The sequence below is a fragment of the Symsagittifera roscoffensis genome, chromosome 1 (assembly GCF_963678635.1).
Source record: "Symsagittifera roscoffensis chromosome 1, txSymRosc1.1, whole genome shotgun sequence".
NCBI classification, from domain to species: domain Eukaryota; kingdom Metazoa; phylum Xenacoelomorpha; order Acoela; family Convolutidae; genus Symsagittifera; species Symsagittifera roscoffensis.
In genome coordinates this window covers 14,245,417-14,267,763 of record NC_087062.1, presented here as the reverse complement: position 1 = coordinate 14,267,763, position 22,347 = coordinate 14,245,417, and the positions used below count along the sequence as shown (strand labels likewise).

General features: G+C 38.7%; 3 protein-coding genes across 4 annotated transcripts; all 3 read left to right on the top strand.

Moving 5' to 3' along the window:
- Nucleotides 1-6,350: 6,350 nt before the first annotated feature.
- Nucleotides 6,351-6,773, top strand: LOC134847640 (small nuclear ribonucleoprotein Sm D3-like). Its single transcript, XM_063864832.1, has one exon. It carries the CDS (start codon nucleotides 6,351-6,353, stop codon nucleotides 6,771-6,773), a length of 423 nt encoding a protein of 140 aa, XP_063720902.1.
- A 506-nt stretch (nucleotides 6,774-7,279) lies between these two features.
- LOC134854835 (uncharacterized) lies at nucleotides 7,280-11,014 on the top strand. The gene is made up of 3 exons (XM_063871196.1): nucleotides 7,280-7,565; nucleotides 7,952-8,270; nucleotides 10,479-11,014. The coding sequence occupies exons 1-3, from the start codon at nucleotides 7,350-7,352 to the stop codon at nucleotides 10,868-10,870; spliced, it is 927 nt and encodes a 308-aa protein (XP_063727266.1). The 5' UTR covers nucleotides 7,280-7,349; the 3' UTR covers nucleotides 10,871-11,014.
- Nucleotides 11,015-11,825: 811 nt separating this feature from the next.
- LOC134839063 (band 4.1-like protein 3) lies at nucleotides 11,826-21,450 on the top strand. Of its 2 annotated transcripts, none has more exons than XM_063854513.1 (4): nucleotides 11,826-11,939; nucleotides 13,376-14,357; nucleotides 18,966-19,883; nucleotides 20,176-21,450. In XM_063854513.1, the coding sequence occupies exons 2-4, from the start codon at nucleotides 13,931-13,933 to the stop codon at nucleotides 20,541-20,543; spliced, it is 1,713 nt and encodes a 570-aa protein (XP_063710583.1). In that variant the 5' UTR covers nucleotides 11,826-11,939; nucleotides 13,376-13,930; the 3' UTR covers nucleotides 20,544-21,450. The 2 variants fall into 2 exon arrangements, with proteins under 2 accessions (XP_063710583.1, XP_063710661.1); XM_063854591.1 differs by lacking the exon at nucleotides 11,826-11,939 and adding an exon at nucleotides 12,193-12,521.
- The last annotated feature ends 897 nt before the right edge of the window (nucleotides 21,451-22,347 follow it).

The window sequence follows — 22,347 nt, the reverse complement described above, 5'->3', positions numbered from 1 at the left end:
TGGTCCATGGAGAAGAGGAAGACAAATCAGCCGGTACATTGCTCATACCGAGATTCCAGGAAGAAGCCGACAATGACGAACAAGGACCATCGAGCTCGAACAAGGATAAGTCAGAAGGAGATGACGGACAGGGTGGAAGCCGTCAGACGGAAGAACCCATGCAACAAGATCAAGCTGGTGGGGAAGACGACAGCGCATCGACAGGAGGAACATCCAGCCTGGATTTCAATATCTTCAGTGATCTTGAGAACAATGCAGACACGTTGGAAACGACTGAGCCAGCGGATGAAGGCATCTCAACACTGGAGCCTCCGTCAGCCTTTGAGGAAATGAAACGGAATTTGCCGGAGAGCAGCTCTCCTGGCAATTCAAGAAATGACGACCAGAGAATCCTCATGGAATCACCTCGGAGGAGAAGAATAGAGGCCTCAGCCAGAGTACCCTTCTTGGGAACGCTGCCCGAAGAAGAATGGGAAGTACATCACCGAGACCACGAGAGTAGGACGGGATGTAAGCTGGACAGAGTGGCGTTCATGGAAGAAGTCTGGACTGTGATTCAGAGCTATGGGACCCAGTCCATTCTCAAAACAGGTCTCAATCAACCCTTGATGAGAGAAGTACTTGACAAGCTTGATGAGTGTGAAGGAAGACTGAGTGAGTTATTGATCGACTCAGCCACTGATGAGAGTGAAGCGAATTCTCCCATCAAGATGACACCGCAGGACGATGGAGAGGTGGTGTACCTGTCAAGGACCAGGAGAGGAACGATGCGATCGAAAATGGTGATTGATAAAATCAATGCGATGAAAATGAAGTTAGGTAGCAGAGTGATGCCGAGGAGAATTGGAAAGACGAAAGTAGATTCAGAAATATCGATGAAAGCTGGTAACTCAGCGAAAAGGAAGCGAGTCGAAGAAGTCATGGATTTGGGGCAAGGTGATTATCAATTGTCTGGCACAGATAGAATATTAACCGATATAGCGATGGTGCCACCCATTCTCATGGCGGGGATAAAGTCAACCGGTTATAAATCCAAAAGGAGTGACCGCACTCTGACTGGAGCAACGTTAGAAATGGAAATACTCAGCCAATGTGGAGAGAGCAAAATGAGGGACTTCAAGCCATCTCCCATGAATCATGGAAAGGGAAGTGTTGCAGGACAACTAACACCAGTGGAATACAACCGACTAACCGTGTCGGAGACAGTGTCGATAGATGAACCCACCGGTGGATACATGGAGATGTTGGAATACCGAAACTCGGCTAGAGGGTATGTAATGGCCCTGGAAGACGAAAAAGCCATGGAGGGTTATCTGGAAATGATGTTGCAAGGCACCACCCTCAAGCAGAAGGCGTATGGAACTTTGGCGTCGTCTGACGTAGAGGCGGAAACGATCGAGCAGTTAGTGAGCCTTCCATGGAAAGCAGTAGTGTTGAGGTATTTCGAGGAAGAAATGAGGACTACGCCAAGAATACATGCTCTCGTGGCAGTACCTTACGTAAGGACAGAGTTACAACTCAGGTTCGCCTGGTGCATGATGGGACTGACTCGCGAAGAATATGATTCAGAAGAAAGAAAGAGATCAAAAGAAGAAAAGGTTTTCCTTATGACGAATCTGAGGGATCTGATAGTCCAGGAGGGAGCAGCAGTAGCGTGTGCGAAGCGGAGAGACGCTCTCTGTTTCATTCGATTCCTGATAGAGCAGATTTCAGTACCTGCATTAAACACTTGTGTTAAAATGTTGAGGGAAGGCGATGAGCGAACGAAAGCCTTGTTCTTACTAGCAATGCTGGAGATTCAGCAAAGTAAACCGATGAGGGTGAACATGAAAGAACCTGAAGAATTGGAACCCATGAAAAAGATAGACGAGATCAGGAGATTCTCAAACAAGGAGTTGAGACTCACTAAAGAATCTATGGGAGCATTGCCGAAATCCAGTGAATATTGTGGACCGATCAAGAAGAAGTCATATAGCTACGTATCCGGGATTATAGGAATAGCGTACAATCCTTTCCTGAGTGAAGACATACGCGATTGCTTCTTTGATTATGAGCAGGCGGTGTTACTAAGATTCTGGACGTCCAGAATTGTAACGATTAAGAGCGTTAACAATCCACAGGCCAAATTGGGATTGGTCTTGGAAGAAGAGGTGACTGCGCCTTCAGTACCAAAATCCGACAAAAGAGTGGAGTTTGGGTTGGGATTCTCAGATGAATTACTGAGAACGAGCTTGATGGCAGTGTGGGAATTGATGAGGCCATCATGGTGTCCTAGTCCCAACGCTGACTCAATATTACGGGCGACACAAGACGTACAGAGGGAACTGAATGCAGACTGTAACCTGCGTGACCTCAACATCATATATAATGTGATGATAACGGCCTCTAAGAGCAACGGAGAAGATAAAGTAGAGTTGCCTGGCTGGGGACCAGAAGACTGGGTCAAGCCTGGTAGCTGTCTGGCGGAAGTCTGTGGACTAGAGGGTCATGTTTGTGGAGGTCCAGACTGTGTGAAAACCCTGGATAAACAACACAAGCAATTGACAGTATTGTTTGGAAATGTGGTGATGAAAGCAAGAACGGAGACGGAACTGATAGCAGATTGCCATGGAGGAACCGATGTGAATCTAGTGACTGCACTAGGATTCTACAGCATGTTTGGTTCTTTAGAGTCACTATTGAATCTAGAACAGAAACATGAGATGGTCACATCCATCAGCGTAGAAGTATTCCCAGGAGTTCTGCAGACTGAGCAGAAATATCTAGGAAAATGGAGGGAAGCAATCGAAACGGAGATGAACATCAAACACAGCGAAACTTACTGTAGACCATCAGGAGCACGATATTTGGTGGGCTCAACGTTGGCTCCAATGTGCAAGAGCAGATATCCTGTGCATTTCGTGGCTGTGGACGTGAAAAGTACAAGAACGATCGTGGATCAAGCCTTCTCAGTGCCGAAGTGTGTGAGATTGGCGAGAATGTCTGAAAAGTCTTACTAGTTACTATGTAAGATGTTCTCAGCAATTCCAGAGATAACCAAAGAAGAGTTGGAGTCAATACTAGGAAAGAAGTTCATGGGATATGTGAGCGGGAACTTCAGTGACTTTGAGAAACAGAAACAGAGAGGATCAACTGTCACAGATTACAATGCAGTAGATGAGAATGATGAAATCCACCGAGTGATGATGGAAGTGGAACCATTGCTGGAAGCTTCGGGAAAACGTAATTGGAGGAGCATCATGTTGACGCATGACGAGTTTCCTTGCCACTGCTTGCTGCAGACCTGGTGGTATCCCAAGCGTAGTAATCTGATGTTGATCTGGGACTCTGGAGAGCTGCTCTCCATGGGTTTACCAGATTCATCACAGCCCGTAACAATAGTGATAGTGGGATTTATGATGGCGATACGATGGCTGGAAGCTCATGTGAGAGAAAATAATAGACAGGAGGCGCCGACTAGAGAACAATTGCGGAAATTAGATTGTCTAAAAGATTTAGATCTTTTTGAGACAATGTGCAAAGTTCTAAACATTCCGATGGAAGTGAAGAAGATATGGGCGAGAAAACGATTGATGCCATGGTTCAGAGCCAACATGACTGCATGGTTGTACGAGTATGCGAAAAAGCATATGTCGAAGCACGGCAGGATGTACAGTGAATATCAGCTAGACATTGGGGCAGGAGCTTTCAAGCGGGCTCTCGTGACTCATCGGAATGCAGTGACCACCGCCGTGAAAAGAATTTCCAGAACGAGTGAGCGTAGTGGAAATGAGAAGGCAGAGATGCTGAAAGAAGATTTGGAGAGAAACGTGACGTTGTGTCTCCACAACAGTTTCTGCAGAAATAGAGAATCCAACGTGGATCCCCTACCTTGCTGTAAATAGAGGGTAGAAGAGCAGAAGTGTTGGAGGACGGCTTCCAACAGCATCAGGATAGCCAATGATGTGCTACAAGACACGGAAACCGAAAGTGCGGAGTCAGTATCACAGGAGGAAGAAATGGAACATTGATGAATGGTCGAGAAAACAAGAGGCAACAAGAAAGAGAATTAGAAGAATTTAGAAGTTTTAGAACTTCTAAACGACGAAAAAAGAGGAGAACAAAGGAGTGATGAAGAAAACTTAAAACTCAGAATTGTTTTATGTGTGTGAAAAACTCAAGTGAGAAACCAAGCAACCAAGTTGTAATTGAAAACTGAAACATTTTGTTGAGTTTTGAAATTGTTGCATTTACAAATTTGCATTTTGATTTTAGTTGAAGTGGCTTTAGAGACACTCACTTATTATTTATTTAGAAAGGCTTAAGGGAAGAGTATATTTAAATATTCCAGCCTGCATGATTGTTTTTAATCACTTAGGAAGACTGATCACTTTGTGGTGACATGAAAAACTTGAGTAACTTCTTGAGGAGGGAGGTTGTTGCATTGTTCTTTCTAACCACAAAGTTTCTTAGTTTTAATATTCAGGACAATAAACAAGCAAGATTTCCGAAGGGAGGGAGCATAGTAGGATAATTTTAGCTTGTTGGTTGGCAGGACTGTCCTGCAAGCCAACATCTTTTAAATCTAAGAAAAAAAGTTTTAATCGGGACATTGACAATGGAAGTCAGAAAATATGTTTTATCTTAAGTCATATCCTTAATGTGCAGATTAATGAAAGTGATGTAGTATGATGCCATTTATATTCTGCAGTGAGTCGATGTGACGTGGATAAAAGTAATTTCGTGCATTTTGTAAATTCTGTTCGATGACACTGTAACCATTTTACGAACATTGCGCGATTCAATGAGGACATTGACCGGACTGTCCGGGGAGTATGTGACATTCGACCAGAATGGCCAAAATGCAATCTCTGCAGAATTCGGAATTTTAGCAGTAAGCCTTCCGGATTGGTGGTTTTTAAGAACTAAGGGCGTTTTTGGAACGTTTAGCCAAACGGTGAGGGCTGGAATATTCTAGTATTTTAAAATTTCAAAAATTCGAATGATGACGTCACATTTCTGAGAAATGCTGAAACGGCCATTTTAACAAAAAACTAGAGAAAAAACACAACAACATTAGTTGCGCGGACGATAGCAACGACAATCGTGATAAGAAAAACAGCAGCAGATTGCAGAAAACGTTCCGAGTTGCAACTATTGTGCTGCTACAATAGTTGCAAGGCCGTTGCGAACAACGGTGAAGGGTAAGAAATCAGCCTTCCGGATTGGGAAGAAATCGAGATCAACGGGCTTGATTCACCGGATTCAAGAATCCGGAAGGGTCTCGGGACGGAAAACTTTTATTGACTCGTGTGAACTTTTAGCATCCTTTTAGCATATTTGATTAATTCAAGTTTTTCATTGATATTTGGATTAGTTTTGACAAGGATGAGGTGCTAGGAGTTGGGGGAAAGGGTTGATCCATCTTCGATGGAGATGATGATTTTTATCTACTGAACAAAAACAATAGTAATATAACAAGTAGTAACCCTGTTTTTAGGAGTGACCTCGTGGTCTGGGGATACTGAGACCCAGCCATGAGCTCACTATTTGCATGTAATTAAGTTAATTTGAGCGTTCTGGTCGAAGCCGGAGAACAGTAACGTTTTTGTCGACCCGATGTTAGAAGGACCACCGAAAAGTACTGGCTTGGTAGAGACGGTGAAAAGCATACAAAGCTCTGTTTAGGCGCTAGCCAGTCGTCTTAAGACTTAGTTTTGTTATCCGTCGATATGTATCTTCCGGGCGAATGTTACATTCAGAAACTTTTAATAAAAAGTGTAATTACAGTGTTTATATCAAGAAATATGCACGCTTCAACTAATATTACGCTTTAAAATTTAGGTTAACTTTATTTGTCATGAAAACTCAATTTTGACATTTTTGGATTTTCCACCTTAAAATGGTGTGGGGGGAGGTTTTACGAATAAAACATAAAAATTGTTTCAAAATATACCGCGAAATATTTCAAGTTGCCACTCTGTCATAGTAGTACCATTTTCTCCATTCGTTTCCAGGGCTGCATATTTCTTGTTTTTCTTTCCGTGGCCAATCTGTGCTTTGTATTACGCATATATTATGGAAAATACTCCATTGGATAAAATCTGTTTTTCATAATTGCTCTTTGTTAAACACAACAATGTGCTTATCGCCTTGGTGGTAAGCTCTTCTTGGCCTCGATATGTTTAATAACTGTTCAAAAGAAAGTTGTTTTTTTTCCAGGTACTCGAGTTTAGTTTGCCGAAATAATGTCGGCCAAGTTTTTCTATTTATTAACTTTTATCAAGCGCTGATCATTGCGTTTTTATAGTTATGAAGCCCGTTAATCATTTTTATCCCGAAATTTCCAGAATTGAGCATTTTTAAGAGGTATGTCGATCGGTGTTCCCATTAAAATTCTCCACGAGGCTGAAGGTCATGTGATTACAATAGAGACGGCCACAGGTGAAGTTTACAGAGGAAAACTTCTAGAAGCAGAAGATAATATGAACTGCCAAATGTCGCAAGTTCACGTTACTTACAGAAATGGACGGACTGCTCAACTAGAACATATTTTTATCAGAGGATCAAAAGTCCGCTTCTTTATTCTACCTGATATGCTTAAAAATGCGCCGATGTTTAAAACAATGCAGCGTGGAGGTCAGAAGGGTGTTGGCATGGGAACTGGAAGAGGAAAGTCAGGAATTCTTAGAGCTCAAGCGGCTGCTGGTCGTGGTCGAGGAAGAGGCATGGGCGGTGGACGCGGAGGTCCCCCTGGAAGTGGACGGGGTGGACCTGGAAGAGGGGGCTACTGAGCCATTCAAGTGCAAACATCTGATAACCTTTGTCAGCTTTGAGAAAATTGTTCTGTTTTACTGGAGATTTACCTGTTACTAAACCTCGATGATTCCACCAAATTGAGCTTGCCTTTTAAATTTAACTTCCTAGCGTAAAGAAAAACAGACTTTGTTGTCACAGGATTTGTTTTTAGACTCTAATCATCGAGGTTTTTTTTTTGAGAATATATTATGCTCAGTTTTGATATCTGATGTTAATTTTTTATGTCTGATGTTTTTTGTGTTAATTGAATGTCTTTTTAGTTCATTCAATTATATAGCTGCTAATGCGATACCGGCTAGATCTTAAACCCCCAACTTATTTGTAGGTGCCGAATTACGGTTTAAAGTTTGCTGGTATACGAATGGCGATTAAAAAAATGAAAAACCAGATAGAACTAATTCTAGGAGTTCTTGTACACGGTGACACTTCTCCGCATACATTTAACCGCCGCGTCATTTGTTTTTGGAATATTTTCAGAGTGATTGAAATGGCAAACTTCTTGACCGTATAAAGATATTTTAGTTCATGTCCGTTTTTCTAGAACCAGTCATATGTCTAATCAACTTGTTCAATGCCCGTACGATCCAAACCACAGGGTTATTGCCCAGCGTCTTCCTTATCACGAGTTAAAATGTCGCAGAAACTTCAGAGGTCGAGCTGCGTGTATTGAGAATTCCCAGACTTATGCGTATTCTCTCAAAGATGAGAGAGAGCGAAAAGATGAACAGCGTGGGGTGCGTGTGAACGAAATGGAAGCAAATGACGAAGTTAGTTAGGAATATTTAATGAAATAAGAGTAGGGCAGTATCCTCATCCCGAAAATCGGATTAGTTGTCGGAGATAAAGAAACGACGTCAACTTGGTATGAATGGTTCACATCAGTTGGATCTGTGATCAGTTGAGTTAAAGTTTATAACCTATGAGAATCGAGTAATTACACGTAGTCATGAGCCGTGTTAACATGTAAGTTATGTCATCTTGATTAAGTTGTTCAATTTTTGTTGGTTGAGTGATAAAAGCAATTTCGCTTATGTCCAGTTTCGTGAACGTCAGTTTCCATTGCAAGGATTTGTGTAGAATGTAGCAAACTAAGTTAAACCGGCTTTTAAGGATGAAATGGATTAACTAACATCCCTTTTCATATGATGCTTAGAACGAGAGCGAACTAATTACTTTGTCACCAAACAAATGGCCCTCTTCCGTGTCAGAGGCAGGTCAGTCGTATGGTGGGCAAAGTATCAGCAGTGCTTCATTGTGTTCCTTCAGTAAAGACTCTCTGAGGTGGGAAAAGAAGAAAATCGAGCGGAACAGGTTCAAACGGGGCCTAGAAATCACACCAAGACGCTCATCGCCTGAATATGAGTTATTTAGTGCTCTTACTGAAGCAATTGATGAGAAAATGAAGAAAAATGATTTTCCAGCGGAAGACAATTGTCAATCTCTTCCTCAGGCAAGGCCATCGTTCGGTCGAGGTCAGTTGATTTTTTGGGTTGTAATCAATATTTTAAGTGTAAATATAGGGCATGAATTTTTTCTTATTCATTGGGTCCATTTTGTCGCTCTTACTTCGAAGCGAGTTGTCAATCTAAAAGTGAACTCTAACTTGCTAGAAAACGATAATAGCTAAATTATAGAAGACTACCTTGATTTTTACACTGGCGAGAGCAAGTGTCTTGTAACCGGTAACTAGACTTCTTCCATAAGTCTAAGTAACAACTTTGCATACAAATATTAGTTGCATTATCGTTGAACTGAAATAACTTCCATGTTCGTTCTCTTTTCACCTAGAGGTAACGCCGTGCGCTTTGCATCTTAAGTTCTCGGGTTTGAGTGCCGGACTGAACTTGTTTCTTTTTCAGTATATATGCTATTGAAATATCTTTTTTTTATGATAAAAAAGATAGTCGCACTTTCGCTTCTGTTCATTTTTTTGGCGGAATTGCCTCATCAAGGATTTTGCTTGTGCTGTAAGCTACTTTCGTTGAAGTTGCAAGTGCATTTGTTGTTCATTGTAGTTTCAGGGGGACTTTCAAGGGTATTGCAATTGGGTACTAGACTTCTTTTTTCCCGTAAATAACTTTGTTCACAGGACTCATCTCATCTGGACTTCTGGATTCATCTCTAGTAGTGACTTGCTTCATAATTAATTCAAATTTCCTAGCGTTAGCGGCTCACTTAGCCCGGAGAAAACGAATATGCCTAGACGCTAAGGTCCTGGGGTTGAATCTGAACTGTTTTTTGTTCAAATGGAACATATTCTGTTTCAACGAAAATTGTCGACTTTTTTCGGCTTATTTACCACATTTTGGAATCGTTTTTCTGCTGCGGATTTTTTCTTCAATGCTGCTTTTACTTTTTGGTTGATTTCTGCAATTTGCAATTTTTTTAACCTTTACTTCGTATATCTTTTTTTTTGCTTTTAAACTTTATTCGACCCAATATAATCAGACTATCCTTAACGATTTAGTCTTTTGCATCGTTTCAAGAGAAACACATTTTTGAAGCTCTTCTCCGCTTTGTTTAAGTTAGTTGTTTTTCTACCACTCGGTTGTTGATTTTTTCTGGCTTTATAGGTTTCGGCTTTTTTTATATGGGTGTACTAGCCATTTTTTGCGTAGTTTGATGTTTTATGAGAGGAAGCAGAACGTTAATATTTTGAATTAGTTATGAGTTTTAAAAAATTTCGGCTGGAAGAGTTGGGCTCAGATATTTTCTGCTTTGTCGCCGCCTGGTTAATTTTGTTCTGATGCTGATTTTTAATTCTATTGTTTGGGCCTGTTTTTTCAGAACTATGTTCATTCATTTTGATAGATATAGTTGAATCGCAAGTGGTGGGAAGCCCATTTTCGCCTCTGTTTTCGAATTTTTTGTAGGGTTATTTTTTTTGGCTCAACTTGTGTCTGCTAGAAGTTTGTCAGTTTAGTTGCCTTATCACGGATTTTTCCTGTTCTGTAAGCAACTTTCATTGAATTTTCATCCTGTTTTGTAAGCAATTTTCACTGATCTTCAATGTAGTTTCAGGTGGACTTTGGAAATTTAAACCATTTTTTTCGGCTTGACTTGTGTCTGCTCAAATATTGTCGGTCTGTTTTTTTCTTCGTAAGTTACGTTTTATGCTAATTTAATACTCAAATGTCTGAAATCTTTTATCGAGAATTACGAAATTTTTATTTTTGGTAGACTATGAAAATTTTCAATATAATGTTTTTTGTGCGTGTTGTATCGGAAGTGATGGGAAGCTCTGCTTCTCCGCTGTGTTATTATTGTGGTCGGAACTTTATGTTTTACTTGCACAGCAACTGGCAATCGTTGTTAAACTTGTTATAGGCAATCAGTCTTTTTTCCGTTAAACATCTTCTCTTATATTTTATAAGCACTTCGTGACGAAGAGGCCTGGAAAATAGTGATCGAGAAGTAATGATGTTCGATCATGTAAAGAATTTTAATTTTTCAATTTTATTTTTAATTTCAATATTCGATTCCGACTCGGAGCCCGGTTATATATAAATGGACCATTTTTTCTTTGAAAATATTAATGGTCGGACTGTTTTCTCTGTTTATGTTTATGGGCTTTTTCTGATTTGAACGTTTAAAATAATGAAAGTTCTTTTTTGATTTATTCAAAAGAACGATGCATAGTGCTGCCATGTAATGTCTCAAGTGTTGTTCATCTTTTTTAGGCATGCCTTCTAAAATAGTCGTCAATACCTCAGCATCTCCTAGAAGAACTGCAAATTCTCGGAGCAGCACTTCAGAATCTTTTTGGAACTCAAACTCAACATCTGAGAAAACTACTTTATCCCCTGGGATCACCTCCGAGACACCTCAGAACACGTTAGAAAGCCATGAGAAGACCAGGACATCTCCTGAGAAGAAAACTTCAGCTCGCATGATGTCGCCAGGAAATACTGCAACACGGAATACATTTGAGTGTATCGAAAAATCGAATCCAGCCTTCCAAGATTCGCTATCCCCCATTTCAAATTCTGTTGCCGAAAAAGTTGACGAGGATAGAACAACAGCTCTGGAGGCTTTGAAATTAATGCAGTCGATGAGCATCTCTAAAAGATAATTTTTCTGTTCCGACTGCTTTTTTTTCCGACAGGAACTAAGTTGAAATTTTATATTCGGGTCATTTCGCGCCTTACAGAAACAGTTTTTTTTGTTCTGTTCTTTATTCTTGGTGCTATAACATAATCTCAAATAAAAAATGAAACGCAAGTTTTTATTGTTAATTGTTTTTCGGGTATGTTTCGTCTCCCTTTTTCTAAACACCTTATTCCGAAAAACTGGATTCAATTGTTTATTCTCCAGGTAAACTCAGATAAACCGAGAAACACCGTATATATATTTATGATAGCATAACAAATGCCATTCATTTAATGAATAGCATTTTTATAATTATTATCAAAAGTGTTGTAATCCCATCTTTTCCGTGAATTTTGCAACAAATCTGCCTGTTTCAAATATCTTATGGGCAGAAAACAGCGAAAAAGTCCAGCTTGTTAAGTCACGAGATCTGTTTGGAGTCAGTTTTATCTGAAAAGTTGATCAGACCGCCCTTTAACACGTGTCGCTATCCATTGACTGACTGGGAGTGTTTAAAGCTCCATGTTTTTCTAATTTCCCAAGGTCTAAATGGTCTTTCTTCCGCCTGGTGTGTCCTATATTCAACATGGTACGTCTGTCTGCGTGTGTGGTAATAAATTGTTTTTTTATTTCACCAATCTAGATAAATGGCTTGTACAGCATGATTTCCTGTAAATGGTAAAGTACGGGATATTACCCTTTCCTCAATTTTATTCCCACATAAGTCTAGTTACTAAGACACGCGTTTTATACGCAGTTCACTGAACAATTTTTTGTTACCTTTTTTTGCATAAATAGTTCTGTGGCGAATATTTTAACGCATTTACCGTGCAAAATACAAAGCGATTTTTTACCGACATATGTTTTCTAAAGTGTTTTTACAGTGGCGCTATAAATAAAGCGGTTAATTAAAGTAAGCCGAAAATCAACAGGGATTTGACCGCATAGATAATTGATATTCTCATGCGCTGTTCATGCTACACGGATTCAAAATAAATAATTGAACTTATTGTCTCAACTCGATATTTACAAATAGTGTTTACTAATTCTTGGTGCGTGTTTTTTAAGAGTTCATTGGTAGCAATTAAACAGGGTTGATTTAGTTCAGGGAGTTTCAAAATCATTATCGTTAAATCATCTTTTTATCATTTGGTTTGCTGTTTCTGATTGGCATTTGAAATTTTTTTTCGTTGATGGTCGCTTGTACTCGTGGGTATAATCAGGAGCTTAAAGCTGAAGTCAATTAGAGCTGCAGTGCTAAATCAATTTTCACCCCTGTGTATTCTGAGCCCATTCATGAAGGGTGGATAGCCCTGGGGTGTTTTCCTTTTGCACAACGAGATGTCAATTTTTGTCTCCCAATCCAACAGAATCGCTGATGAATTTGACTTAGATTCTCTTTTTTGATTCTTTCTCAATGCGTGATGCTGTTGTTCTGTTTCCGTTGGAAACTGTGTCTTTTTGACCAGGTACTATTACAGATCTAGGTTATGTGATAGCTTCTCTTGTGGGCTGTGTCATCCTGCTCTTATGATAGATTGATTGATTGAATATTTTATCCGAGAAAAATACCATTCTTATCTGGCGCGTTGCGAGTGTTTTTGCTGTAGATGTGCGGTTTTAAAGCTGACCAGGTAAGTAACCGTAGAAAAAAATAGAAATGAAAATAAGCAAGATAGGTAACAGAGCTTTAATGCGCTCGCCTGATTTTTTTGCAACCCACCTATACCGACCTACTGCATAAGTAAGTAAATGCTTGTTATAGCTAATCCGTAGGTATGGCACTTGACTAAAGGAACTGCATAGCTTTTGTGCGTTGCTTGATTGAAATTTATAAGTTGTCAAAGTATTAACAAGGTATTATTCCAAGGCTTTGTTTTCATTTCTACGAAGAAAGTTTCTCGGAAAAGTTGCGACAGCTGAAATCCTTTTATTTAAATGACAGGAGCTTCTTTTGAAATAGAAACGATACTTCAAATGCAGGACAATTTTAATGACCAAAGCAAAATAGCAAACGCTATTTATTGCATTTCGATTTTGCATGCTGCGTTGAAGCTCCAAAACTGGTTCACGATTTTTTGGCCTTCGGATGTTTGAACCAGGAAAGTTTTCCTGGTATTGTAATGGCCGCAAGTTATTTGATCTTGTTTCGAAGAGTTTTATTTGCTTCCATTAAGATCTGTCGCCTTTGGTGTCTTAAGACTGCGTTGTACCGTTCGCTAAATTAAGGCATATTCTTACTGCTGTGTAAAGTTTCTTACTGCAAGTTAAGTAAGTAACAGAATGGTATAACAAGCCCACTCAAATATTATTAAGTTGAAAGTGGTACAAGTTGGTTTTAAGTGCACTGCGCGCTTAAGAAATGAACGCAAGTGGGTTTGCTTAGACAAATCTGAACCTCCAACGAGGCATGCTGAAGCCTCCAAATTGTTACCAAATCAACTAATCCTTTGTAGATTCTCGCTAACTTCTCTGTTAACTATTTCAGATTGCAACGTTTATCGGCCCGAAGTTCGTCTTTACTCATCGTCGCTTATCTCGCACCATGCGACTGAAGAAGTAAAATAAAGTTGAAAAATATCCAACGTAATACCCATTTCTGACCAGCTCTTTCGACGCCTCTAGTCAAATAACCTTGTCGAAGTTTTCGAAGACTGTTATTAATTACGGTTTGGATACTTTAAGGACGATTCTCATAACTGATCAAACTTGTCCTTTTTCTTTGTTAATGGTCTCTGTTTGCAAACCCAGTTAGCCTTACTTTCGTTGACTTACTGAGTTTAACTTTCGGTTCCTTTCGTGTGTTCAATTATCTTTGAACATTTCATTCTTTTGGAGTTTTAAACCAAGATAGTTTCAAAAGTACAACTCTTTCACTTTGAAAACGATCTCTTTATCTGCTTTGATGAAAATTATTTTACGCGGTATTTAACGCATGTTTTATTATCAACTTTTCGAACTTAGTTGATATGATTTTCTTTGAAGCTTAGTTTTGAAATATAATAGCCTCTTCATATTATAGCTGTTACAAATTGTATTCAAAATGACAACTCCCAATTACCCTAGCAATACAAGTCGTAGCGCCGTTACTTCCGGCGGCGATAAATTCCAAGTTTACCTTCTGGACGGGCACCCTATTGAAGTGAGAGCGCGTCGCAAAGCGAAGGGAGATGACCTTCTGCAAGAGGTGTTCAACAGTATGAATCCGCCTCTGGAGGAGCGCGACTACTTCAGTCTGACATTCGACACTCTGGACGACAAGGAGCCGATTGCGTGGCTGGACAGGGGCAAAAGTGTGGACAAGCAGATGAAGAAGGCCGCCAACCCTGCGTTCGCTATGAATGTCAAGTTCTTCCCCCCAGATCCCACCACTCTGATGGAGTACACGAGGTACCTGTTCTACTTGCAGATCAGAGACGACGTCGCAAAGGGCAAATTGCCTTGCTCAATGTCAACCCTCGCACTGCTAGGTTAGCAAACTAAACATCCTATTTAGTTTCTGTTTTGTATTGCTTATATCCACGTCAGTATTAGGTTGTACGGAGTGTAGCTGTTAACGTCACATTTTGGTTCTAAAAGTAAACACATCATGATTCTAAAATTAGCATCTGTTGAACTAACGTATTTAATATTTAGGCCGACAAAATTGATTTTCCGAAATACTTCAGAGCCTCTATTTATTTTAAAAAAATCTGTACGCCGGCAAATGTTGCGTCAAAGTTGGTATATTGGCACCAAAGGGGTCCTTGAAAATTTCGTGCTGAGTTTCCAGGAGAACCAACTCCCATTAAATTTTCGTGTGCTATTATCTAGTTACTTTTTTATTTGGAGGAGATTAGTGTAAATTAAAAAAGTTCACGGATTTTTTTAACAAAACTCGTTTAATTGAAACTTTCTTAAAGGTTCAGTGCATAATTTCACTTGTAATCGGGAACTACACTTTTTTCCCGGAAAACTTTGCGTACACTTTCTGCTGCTCAATTTCTGCTGCAGCTCAGACATTCTCAATTTTCTGAAAGTTCAAATAGAAAACCTATGTGTTCATTTGACATAGTATTTAATTTTTTGAAATGTTTTTTTGAAAAAATGTTAATTTTTTCGGTTTTTTGATTTTCGTCCTAATTTTTGTTGGCTGATTTTCTTTTTTAATGCAATTTATATTATCTGGTACGCTTTTCAAAATCATTCTTTCCAATGCCTAGGTTTTTTATGATTCAAATAGTTTGTTCCTGTTTGATAAAAACATGTATTATGAAATTGCGTAATTTTTTTCATAATAATGTTATGGCCATCTGAAAAACATTTGATTTTTCGACCGTTTTTAAAATTCATGGTTTTTCGCAGCAACTACCATCTTACTCTAAAATTTGAGGTCAATCGAATAAACGGGTTGTGTGAAGCTCCCCTGCTTCAGTGGTTTTGCCCAAATCTTAACATAAACATTTATGGTCCTTCGGAAAAGTCAATTTTTGATTATTTGACGATTTTTTAAAACTTTTTGTCCAAACTTTTTGTCCAGTCTCGAAAACTGCCCTCCCTAATCTGAAATTTTGTTTCACTCAAAAAAATGAGCTGTGAGAATTTCCCATCCATAAATGGCTAACCCAAAAATATTTTAACTCAAAAACTTATGAACCTCGGAAATGTCAATTTTTTGAGCTTTTGGCCGTCTTGAAACTTCTCCAAAACTACTCTCCCAAATGTGAGATCTTGGGTTCAATCGGAAAAAAGATTGAGAGTAGTTTTCCTGCATACGCGGCTACGTCCAGTTTTTAAACAAAAAATTTTGCCCCTCGCCCTCAGAAAAGTTGTTTTGATTTCTTGTCCGTTGAAGTTTTTTGGCTCTTGAAAACTACTCAACCGAATCTGATATCAGGGTTTAATCGAGGCATGAGGTTGTGGGAAAACTCCGTGCGAAAGCGGCTTTGCCCTACAGCTTGTACGAAAAAATTTTGTGTTTAGGAAGTTGCTATTTCTCAAAAGTTGTCAAACTTACTGATTTTATTAGAGAAACAACTAAGATTGAAGCCCAATTTTAGAGTTTTTGGTTGTACCCATTTCATCCGGCATCAGTACAACAAATACGGAAAAAAATCAAAGAATAACCCCCAACTTCAGATAGGCTCCTAGCACTATAATGGAAAATTGTTCTGTTTTTTTTTGTTAATTTACCAACTCTGATTTTGAATAATTTTGTTATCCTTGTGAAAAGCAAGGGTAGTGCAATGGGGTACTCGACTTTTTTCCGTAAAGAATTTTGTTCACTTGAATTCCATTTTCAACGCGTTCCACGTTTAAAAGCTGTAATTTAACAGCGGTTCTAGTGCTTCTGAAAAGATACTGTTTCTACAGCTGAGCAAATTTAAAATATAAGTCTATTTTGTCGTCGGTTTTATTGATTTCGACCCAATTTTTGCCGGCTTTTTTGCCGGGTGTGTAATTTTGTAAATTTTTTGGTGGGTTTGTTAAATTATTGTTCAAGTGGATCTTTTCAGGTGTTTAATGTAGCTCATGGTCCCCTGGCTTATATACACGCCCAAACTTTATGTTAGAAAAGATATATTTTTTGAAATTTTCTGCCTGAATTTTTATTTGCATTCATTTTCTGTTTTCGGAAGCCAAGTTTCTGATTTATTATTTTTTTCCTACCAGTGCGTAGAATTCGTTATAGTTTTAATTAGTTTATTATGTTTTAGCTTGGACCATTTTCACTTGAAATCGATTAAAATGAAACTACTTTAATCTATAACACACTAAATTTTTTCAAACGTCAAAATTTTTAAATCATAATTTTCCAGAATGTTTTTTTACTTGACTGTTTTGTCTACGAAAGAATGTTATAAGTGTCGGACGAGTTCAGGAGTTTGGTTTTTCTGGCTGAAATTTTTAAAAGTTTTTTTTCGAGTTTTATAGCGTCAACTGTTTGGTAATTCATGCGACTCTTGTTCGCCGAAAGACCTACCTCGGCGAACAACCGGACTTAAAACTGCTGCAGACGGCGCCCGAGAACGTGCTGAAGTTCGTTCAGAAGACTGGGCTTTTCTAGCCCCCTATTTCAAGATAGAAGGCCGTCACACACAACAACAACTCTTCAAGCATTTATTTTTTTTTAAATTTATTTTTTGACTTCTTTCTTTACAATCTTTACTTATCGCAAATGACATTTGGGGCCTTTTTTATCTCTAATTTTACATGTAGGACATGCAGGCTGTCTGGTTGCCAGGTTTTAAGCCAACGTTTTGTGGAAATTTAGGAGTTTTTGGATCTCGATTTTTGCACCAAAGTTTTATCGCTTTCATCTATTGGTACACTAGTGGACAAAATTAAGCGCAAATTCAGGTTTTTTCTATCAACATTATCAATTTTCAAAGTTCGTTTTGGACAACATTTACTTCGAACTTTGGCAAAAATTTTGCATAGACCAAGAGCAAATGATCAGAGTTACCCTCTGTAAAGATATCAAGGTTTGGCTTCTAAGACTGAATCCGGGCCTGAAAATGCCCAAGTTCTTTATCTGCACAAACTTTCTCAAACTGCATGAAATGTAAGGAGCAGCCGAGTTGAGTAAAGTTTTCAAACTGATTGGTTCAATTTTCTCGCTGAGAATGCTTGGCGTCGCAGGAACAATTTTTTTCTCTGCTGTTTGGGAAAGAGTTCACTCCGATGCAAAACTTAGTGCATATGAGGAAATTTGGAATTTTCCAGACCTGGATTAAGTTGACAAGTCTTTGAAGCTAAATCTTCATAATTTCAGAAGAGTAAATCAGATAATGTGCTCAAATGTTGCTGAAGCTCGAAATAAAGTTTGTCCAACAGGCATTTTAGATTTAAAAAACCTGAAAATTTGCTTAAATTTGTTCACTAGTGTGCCAGTTAGTACTTCAGTTATTAATTCAGATTTCTGAGATGCTTCAGAATTCTGTATCTCAGCGAAATAAAAACTTCATATATTGATCAATTTTTCTCAAATTGGATCAATTTTTTTTGTTTTATTGCGTGCACGACTCTTTTCTAACTGCCTGTGGGCTAAGTTTTATCTCTTATTTCTTAAGTTGGGTTATTTTTTTCAATGTGATAGCACATATTTATAAGTCGGTTTCTCAACGCTCGAGCTTGCTCCGCTCCTTCTTTAAAAAGTTTTAACCGTTTTTATTGGGGAAATACTTCATACCAGAGTAATCCTTGCGGGAATTTAAGTGCTACCTCGTTTATCTTTCTGTGTGGATATGCAAGATAAGTTTCGATGGCTGGCTCATCATATTGGTTTTAAGGTACACGAGTTTCTGAATATTTATTGACTTCTCTTTGTGCTGTGCACTTAAAAAATCCCAACTGTAGCTAGATATGTTGAACTGTTTCTTCATAGCAGTAATCCGCTGTCTCCTTGCTGCTATCAATTGTTGCGATGTGAATGCGTTGAGCCAAAGTAAAAGTGTCTCTACAGTGATATAGCTTCAAGTACCTCGTAATCAATTGTTTTGTGGTACTATTACCAGGCATTATTTTTTCACTGTCAGAACTGAAAAATGTTGTTTTTGTCAGTTTCGCGATTGGTCTGTGTATTAGTTACTTTATTTATTTTTCATCGTAAATATAATATGATTACGATTTAATGCGTGAGTGTTCTTTTATAGGTCTTGGTGTTTTTTTTCAGGAAAAAGTTTTAAAATTTGTTCAGGCTCATATGCACTTTTTCGCGGTATGAATTCTGATTTCTTTTTAAGATCAGTTCATTTCGTTTATTGAAAGGAGGGCAAACGCCACTATCGAAAAGCTATAGTGTTGTGAATGACTTCTAATTTCGAAAATGAAATTTAATTATCAGATTACCCAGCAAAGTGAAAGTTTTACCTATTAAACTAGTTTTCTCAAATTGGTTAATTTTATCAAAAAAGGGTCGAGGATAAGTTGTTCGTGAAATCCAAAGAATTTTATGAGCATGTATTTTTTCTTATAAAAAATTCTTTTTAAAGAACCAGTCAGTTTTTTTTCTAGTTTCCTTGCGTTATTTACTCTTTTCCAACTGTCAATTGGCTATGTTTTAAATGCATCACTTTTGAACCACAATTTCTTTTCAGGATCCTTCGTCTGCCAAGCGGATCAAGGTGACTACACAGCAGACATGGACCTCGGTTGTCTACAGGAGTTGCCGCTCTATGCTCCCAATGTTACCAATGCTGACAGTCCCATCCTGTTGGACCGTATCTTGACACTGTACAGAACTCACAGAGGCATGACTACTGCTGAGGCGGAAATGAATTATCTGGAGGTGGCGAAGAAACTGACTTTGTATGGCGTGACCTTGAAACCGTGCACCGATGCAGCAGGCGTTCGACTGTTCCTAGGAGTGAACTCTAGCGGAGTCTTGGTGTTCCGAGATCAACTGAGACTGAACCGATTTGCATGGGCAAAAATTATTAAGATATCCTACAAGAAAATGGAGTTCTCGGTCAATTTGGTACCTGGAGACTACGAAGGAGTTGAGAGGACTATAGTGTTTAAAATGGATAGTCAAAAAGAAGCGAAAAGCTTCTGGAAGATCTGCATCGAGCATCATCAGTTCTTCAGACTGCTCTCGGCTAACCCAAAACCGAGAAAGATTCCGTTCGCTACATCGCACCCGACTCTAGTCGGTCAAACTGAGTACGAGATCAAGAAGTCGGCAACACTGAACAGAGGTGACACTTTCCCGAGAAACACTCTGAACGCCAGACGAACGCAGACGCTTCCAGCGGTGCATCATCAGTCGGGAATAAGAGCTCCGCCAAGTCCTCAAAGTGGCGAGTACGAGCCTAGACGACACGAGAACTTACAGCAACAGTTGAATAATGGGAACTCACTTGTGAATGGGACTACTGTTGACGAACCAGCTGAACATGGTTTGAATCATCTGTATTCTGTTCCCCAGCGAGTAGTAGACGAGACATCGGATAACCCAGCCTATTCACACTCGAGGGTTCATTCAATGAGCGATCACCAGTACTCGAATAATGGAGGTTTGTGAGCGTGTGAACAACTAAACGTCTCCGTCAAAGTTTGAGTCTCTTGGGGCTTTGTAATGGGTATTATGGAAAGAGTTGAAATATCTTGTGCCTCTTGAACAACATTTTTTTAACATTTAAATTGACTGTGAAACATTTTTATGAACGCGATAGTAGTTTTCCATGCATCATCCTTTCATCCGTAGATACCCAATTTCGATAATAATTTAACAATCAGATTATTTTATAACTTTTTGTTTTCTGTTTCATTTTGAGATCTCTAGTAGTTTTGGTCTGTCTTGCTTAGACATAGTGCAACATGCAACTGTTACAACCACAGTCAAGACTTCTATCCGCATGCCGCCCTCGCAGCCCCCTCCCAGGGTAGTGACCAGTGCACCCACACCAGACTCCCCGACCTCTGAAATATCCGGTTCGAATCCCGCGCGGAGTCCCGCTCCACTGAACACTGAGGCACAACAAGTGAATGGTCACGCGGCGAGATCTCCCGGATCCCCTTCTGATGTCACCTCAGATTCGGAGGCCGGCGAGGAGGAACTGAATGCCCCACTGATGCAGGAGGGACTTGTTCCTGCTGGGGTGACTTATACCCAGACAACAGAGCAAGTGCGAACTGCGAGTCTGGTGTACCATCACGAAACTACAGATGCATGAGCTTATAACTCAATCGAGAACATTCGGCAAATTATGCACGTGACTGGATAAAGATATGCACTTTTTGGGGACTGTCAATGTAAAGCGAAAGCGTTGTGAATTAATTTGATGCTGAGGTTGAGCAAAAAATAGGAACAAAAGGGAACTCAAAGAGTGAGCGAAATCTTAGTTAAAGTAATTTAAAATCTTCCCAATCATCCTGTAGTCTAACTAAAAGACAATTCAACGGTAACGTTCTTTGATATTTTTGCAATTATTTGCGGCTATTTTTGAAAAGCTAGAAAAATTAATCTTCTGGGATATGAATAGGATGGCAATTATCAGTAGTTATACAATTATTTCACAACTAAGCTTTGGTTTGAAAGTTCGAAGACTTGCTCCTGTTAAAAAGGATCTGCTTTATTTGAAACTTTCACTTTAGGGTTTGCTTGGATCTTCCTTTCTCACACGGATAAATGCGAAGCTTTCTTCCTAATAGAATCCTGCAGTATTTTCGTAATCTAGTTTGGATTTCATTTCGTATCTCGGTAGAGAAATTTGTTTGTAAAGTAGCTTGGCCGCAAGTCAAATGAAGCTAACTAAATTGTTAAGTTTCATTTCTGCAAACTGCCAAAATTTTGTGCTGTTTGACTTGTGGCTCAAAAATCTATCGCGTTATTTTGTAATTGAAATAAATAAATTAATTCTATATCTTCCCTTTCACCCACCTGAAAGTAAATATTTCTCATCTTTTGTAGACTGATTGATTGTATACATTCATTCCTTCGGCGATGATATATATGGTAATTCGATGAGACAGCCGTGCATGTTTAACTGCTGTAGACAAAAACTGAGATCCACTGAAATTGCAAAATTACATCTGAGTCAATACTTTTCTACATGTTTTTGAATAAAAATTTGAAATTTCGTTTTACACTAAAGAGAACTTTTGAAGAGTTATTAACTGTCGCAAAAGTCTTGGATTCGCCGCTGACCTGAGAATTACTTCAGTGCAAAAGAAATAGTTTGAACAAATTAGCGCTGGAGTATTCTAGGCGACCAACTTTCGTATATAGAACGTTACTCGATCTCTTATATCGCTTTTAAGCAGACTAAAACTCAAAATCTTTCAAGCCGGTTTTTCTCAACATTGGGACATTTTTTGAATCTTTCTAATGTTGTTCGAATAACAATTGAAAAGGCTTTTATACGATATAATACTGGACCCGTTCCGATGTTAATTTGTGATATCTGATTTTGCGTGAAAAAAATACCCAATCCGAAGTTCCTCTCCATTTTTTCAATGGTCGAAAAAAATGAAATTTTTTTAAATAAAAAAACAAGCATTATGTTTTCCTTTCCATTCAATTGGAAGTAGTGACAACCATTACTGAATTTTTGAATAAGAATTTAAGTTTTTCGCATCAGACGCACAAAAAACTAGATAATTTTTTTTTAAATGCGCATAAATTGTTCTCAAAATACTTTGCCTCCTTTTCAAAATATAATTTTCACCATGTTTTTGGCCTTCATTGGATGTTTTACTCTGAATAAATCTCATGCGTGGCGGAGAATGAAGTAATAGTAAACTATTCAATTGAATGCTGGACAAACGGTTGTTTCAAAGGATTTAGGTTTTTTGAGAACAAATGAAAGTTTACTTTGGAGCACATGCAGAAATATTTCATTAAGGAGATATATTTGAACACTTAACGCGTTAAAGAATTAATGTTCCTGACTGAGAAATGATATTTCAATGAAACCAACTATTACTTTTTTGTATTGTGCTGTATTGTTGAAGAGAAAACTTTTTCCGATATTGCAG

Excerpts from the sequence above, each read along its gene's own strand:
- LOC134847640 (XM_063864832.1), top strand. The coding sequence starts at position 6,351 with ATGTCGATCGGTGTTCCCATTAAAATTCTCCACGAGGCTGAAGGTCAT.
- LOC134854835 (XM_063871196.1), top strand. The coding sequence starts at position 7,350 with ATGTCTAATCAACTTGTTCAATGCCCGTACGATCCAAACCACAGGGTT. Across the intron at positions 7,566-7,951 it reads AAATGGAAGCAAATGACGAA|AACGAGAGCGAACTAATTAC; the intron begins GTTAGTTAGGAA and ends TATGATGCTTAG. Across the intron at positions 8,271-10,478 it reads AAGGCCATCGTTCGGTCGAG|GCATGCCTTCTAAAATAGTC; the intron begins GTCAGTTGATTT and ends CATCTTTTTTAG.
- LOC134839063 (XM_063854513.1), top strand. The coding sequence starts at position 13,931 with ATGACAACTCCCAATTACCCTAGCAATACAAGTCGTAGCGCCGTTACT. Across the intron at positions 14,358-18,965 it reads GTCAACCCTCGCACTGCTAG|GATCCTTCGTCTGCCAAGCG; the intron begins GTTAGCAAACTA and ends ATTTCTTTTCAG. Across the intron at positions 19,884-20,175 it reads CCAGTACTCGAATAATGGAG|ACATAGTGCAACATGCAACT; the intron begins GTTTGTGAGCGT and ends TGTCTTGCTTAG.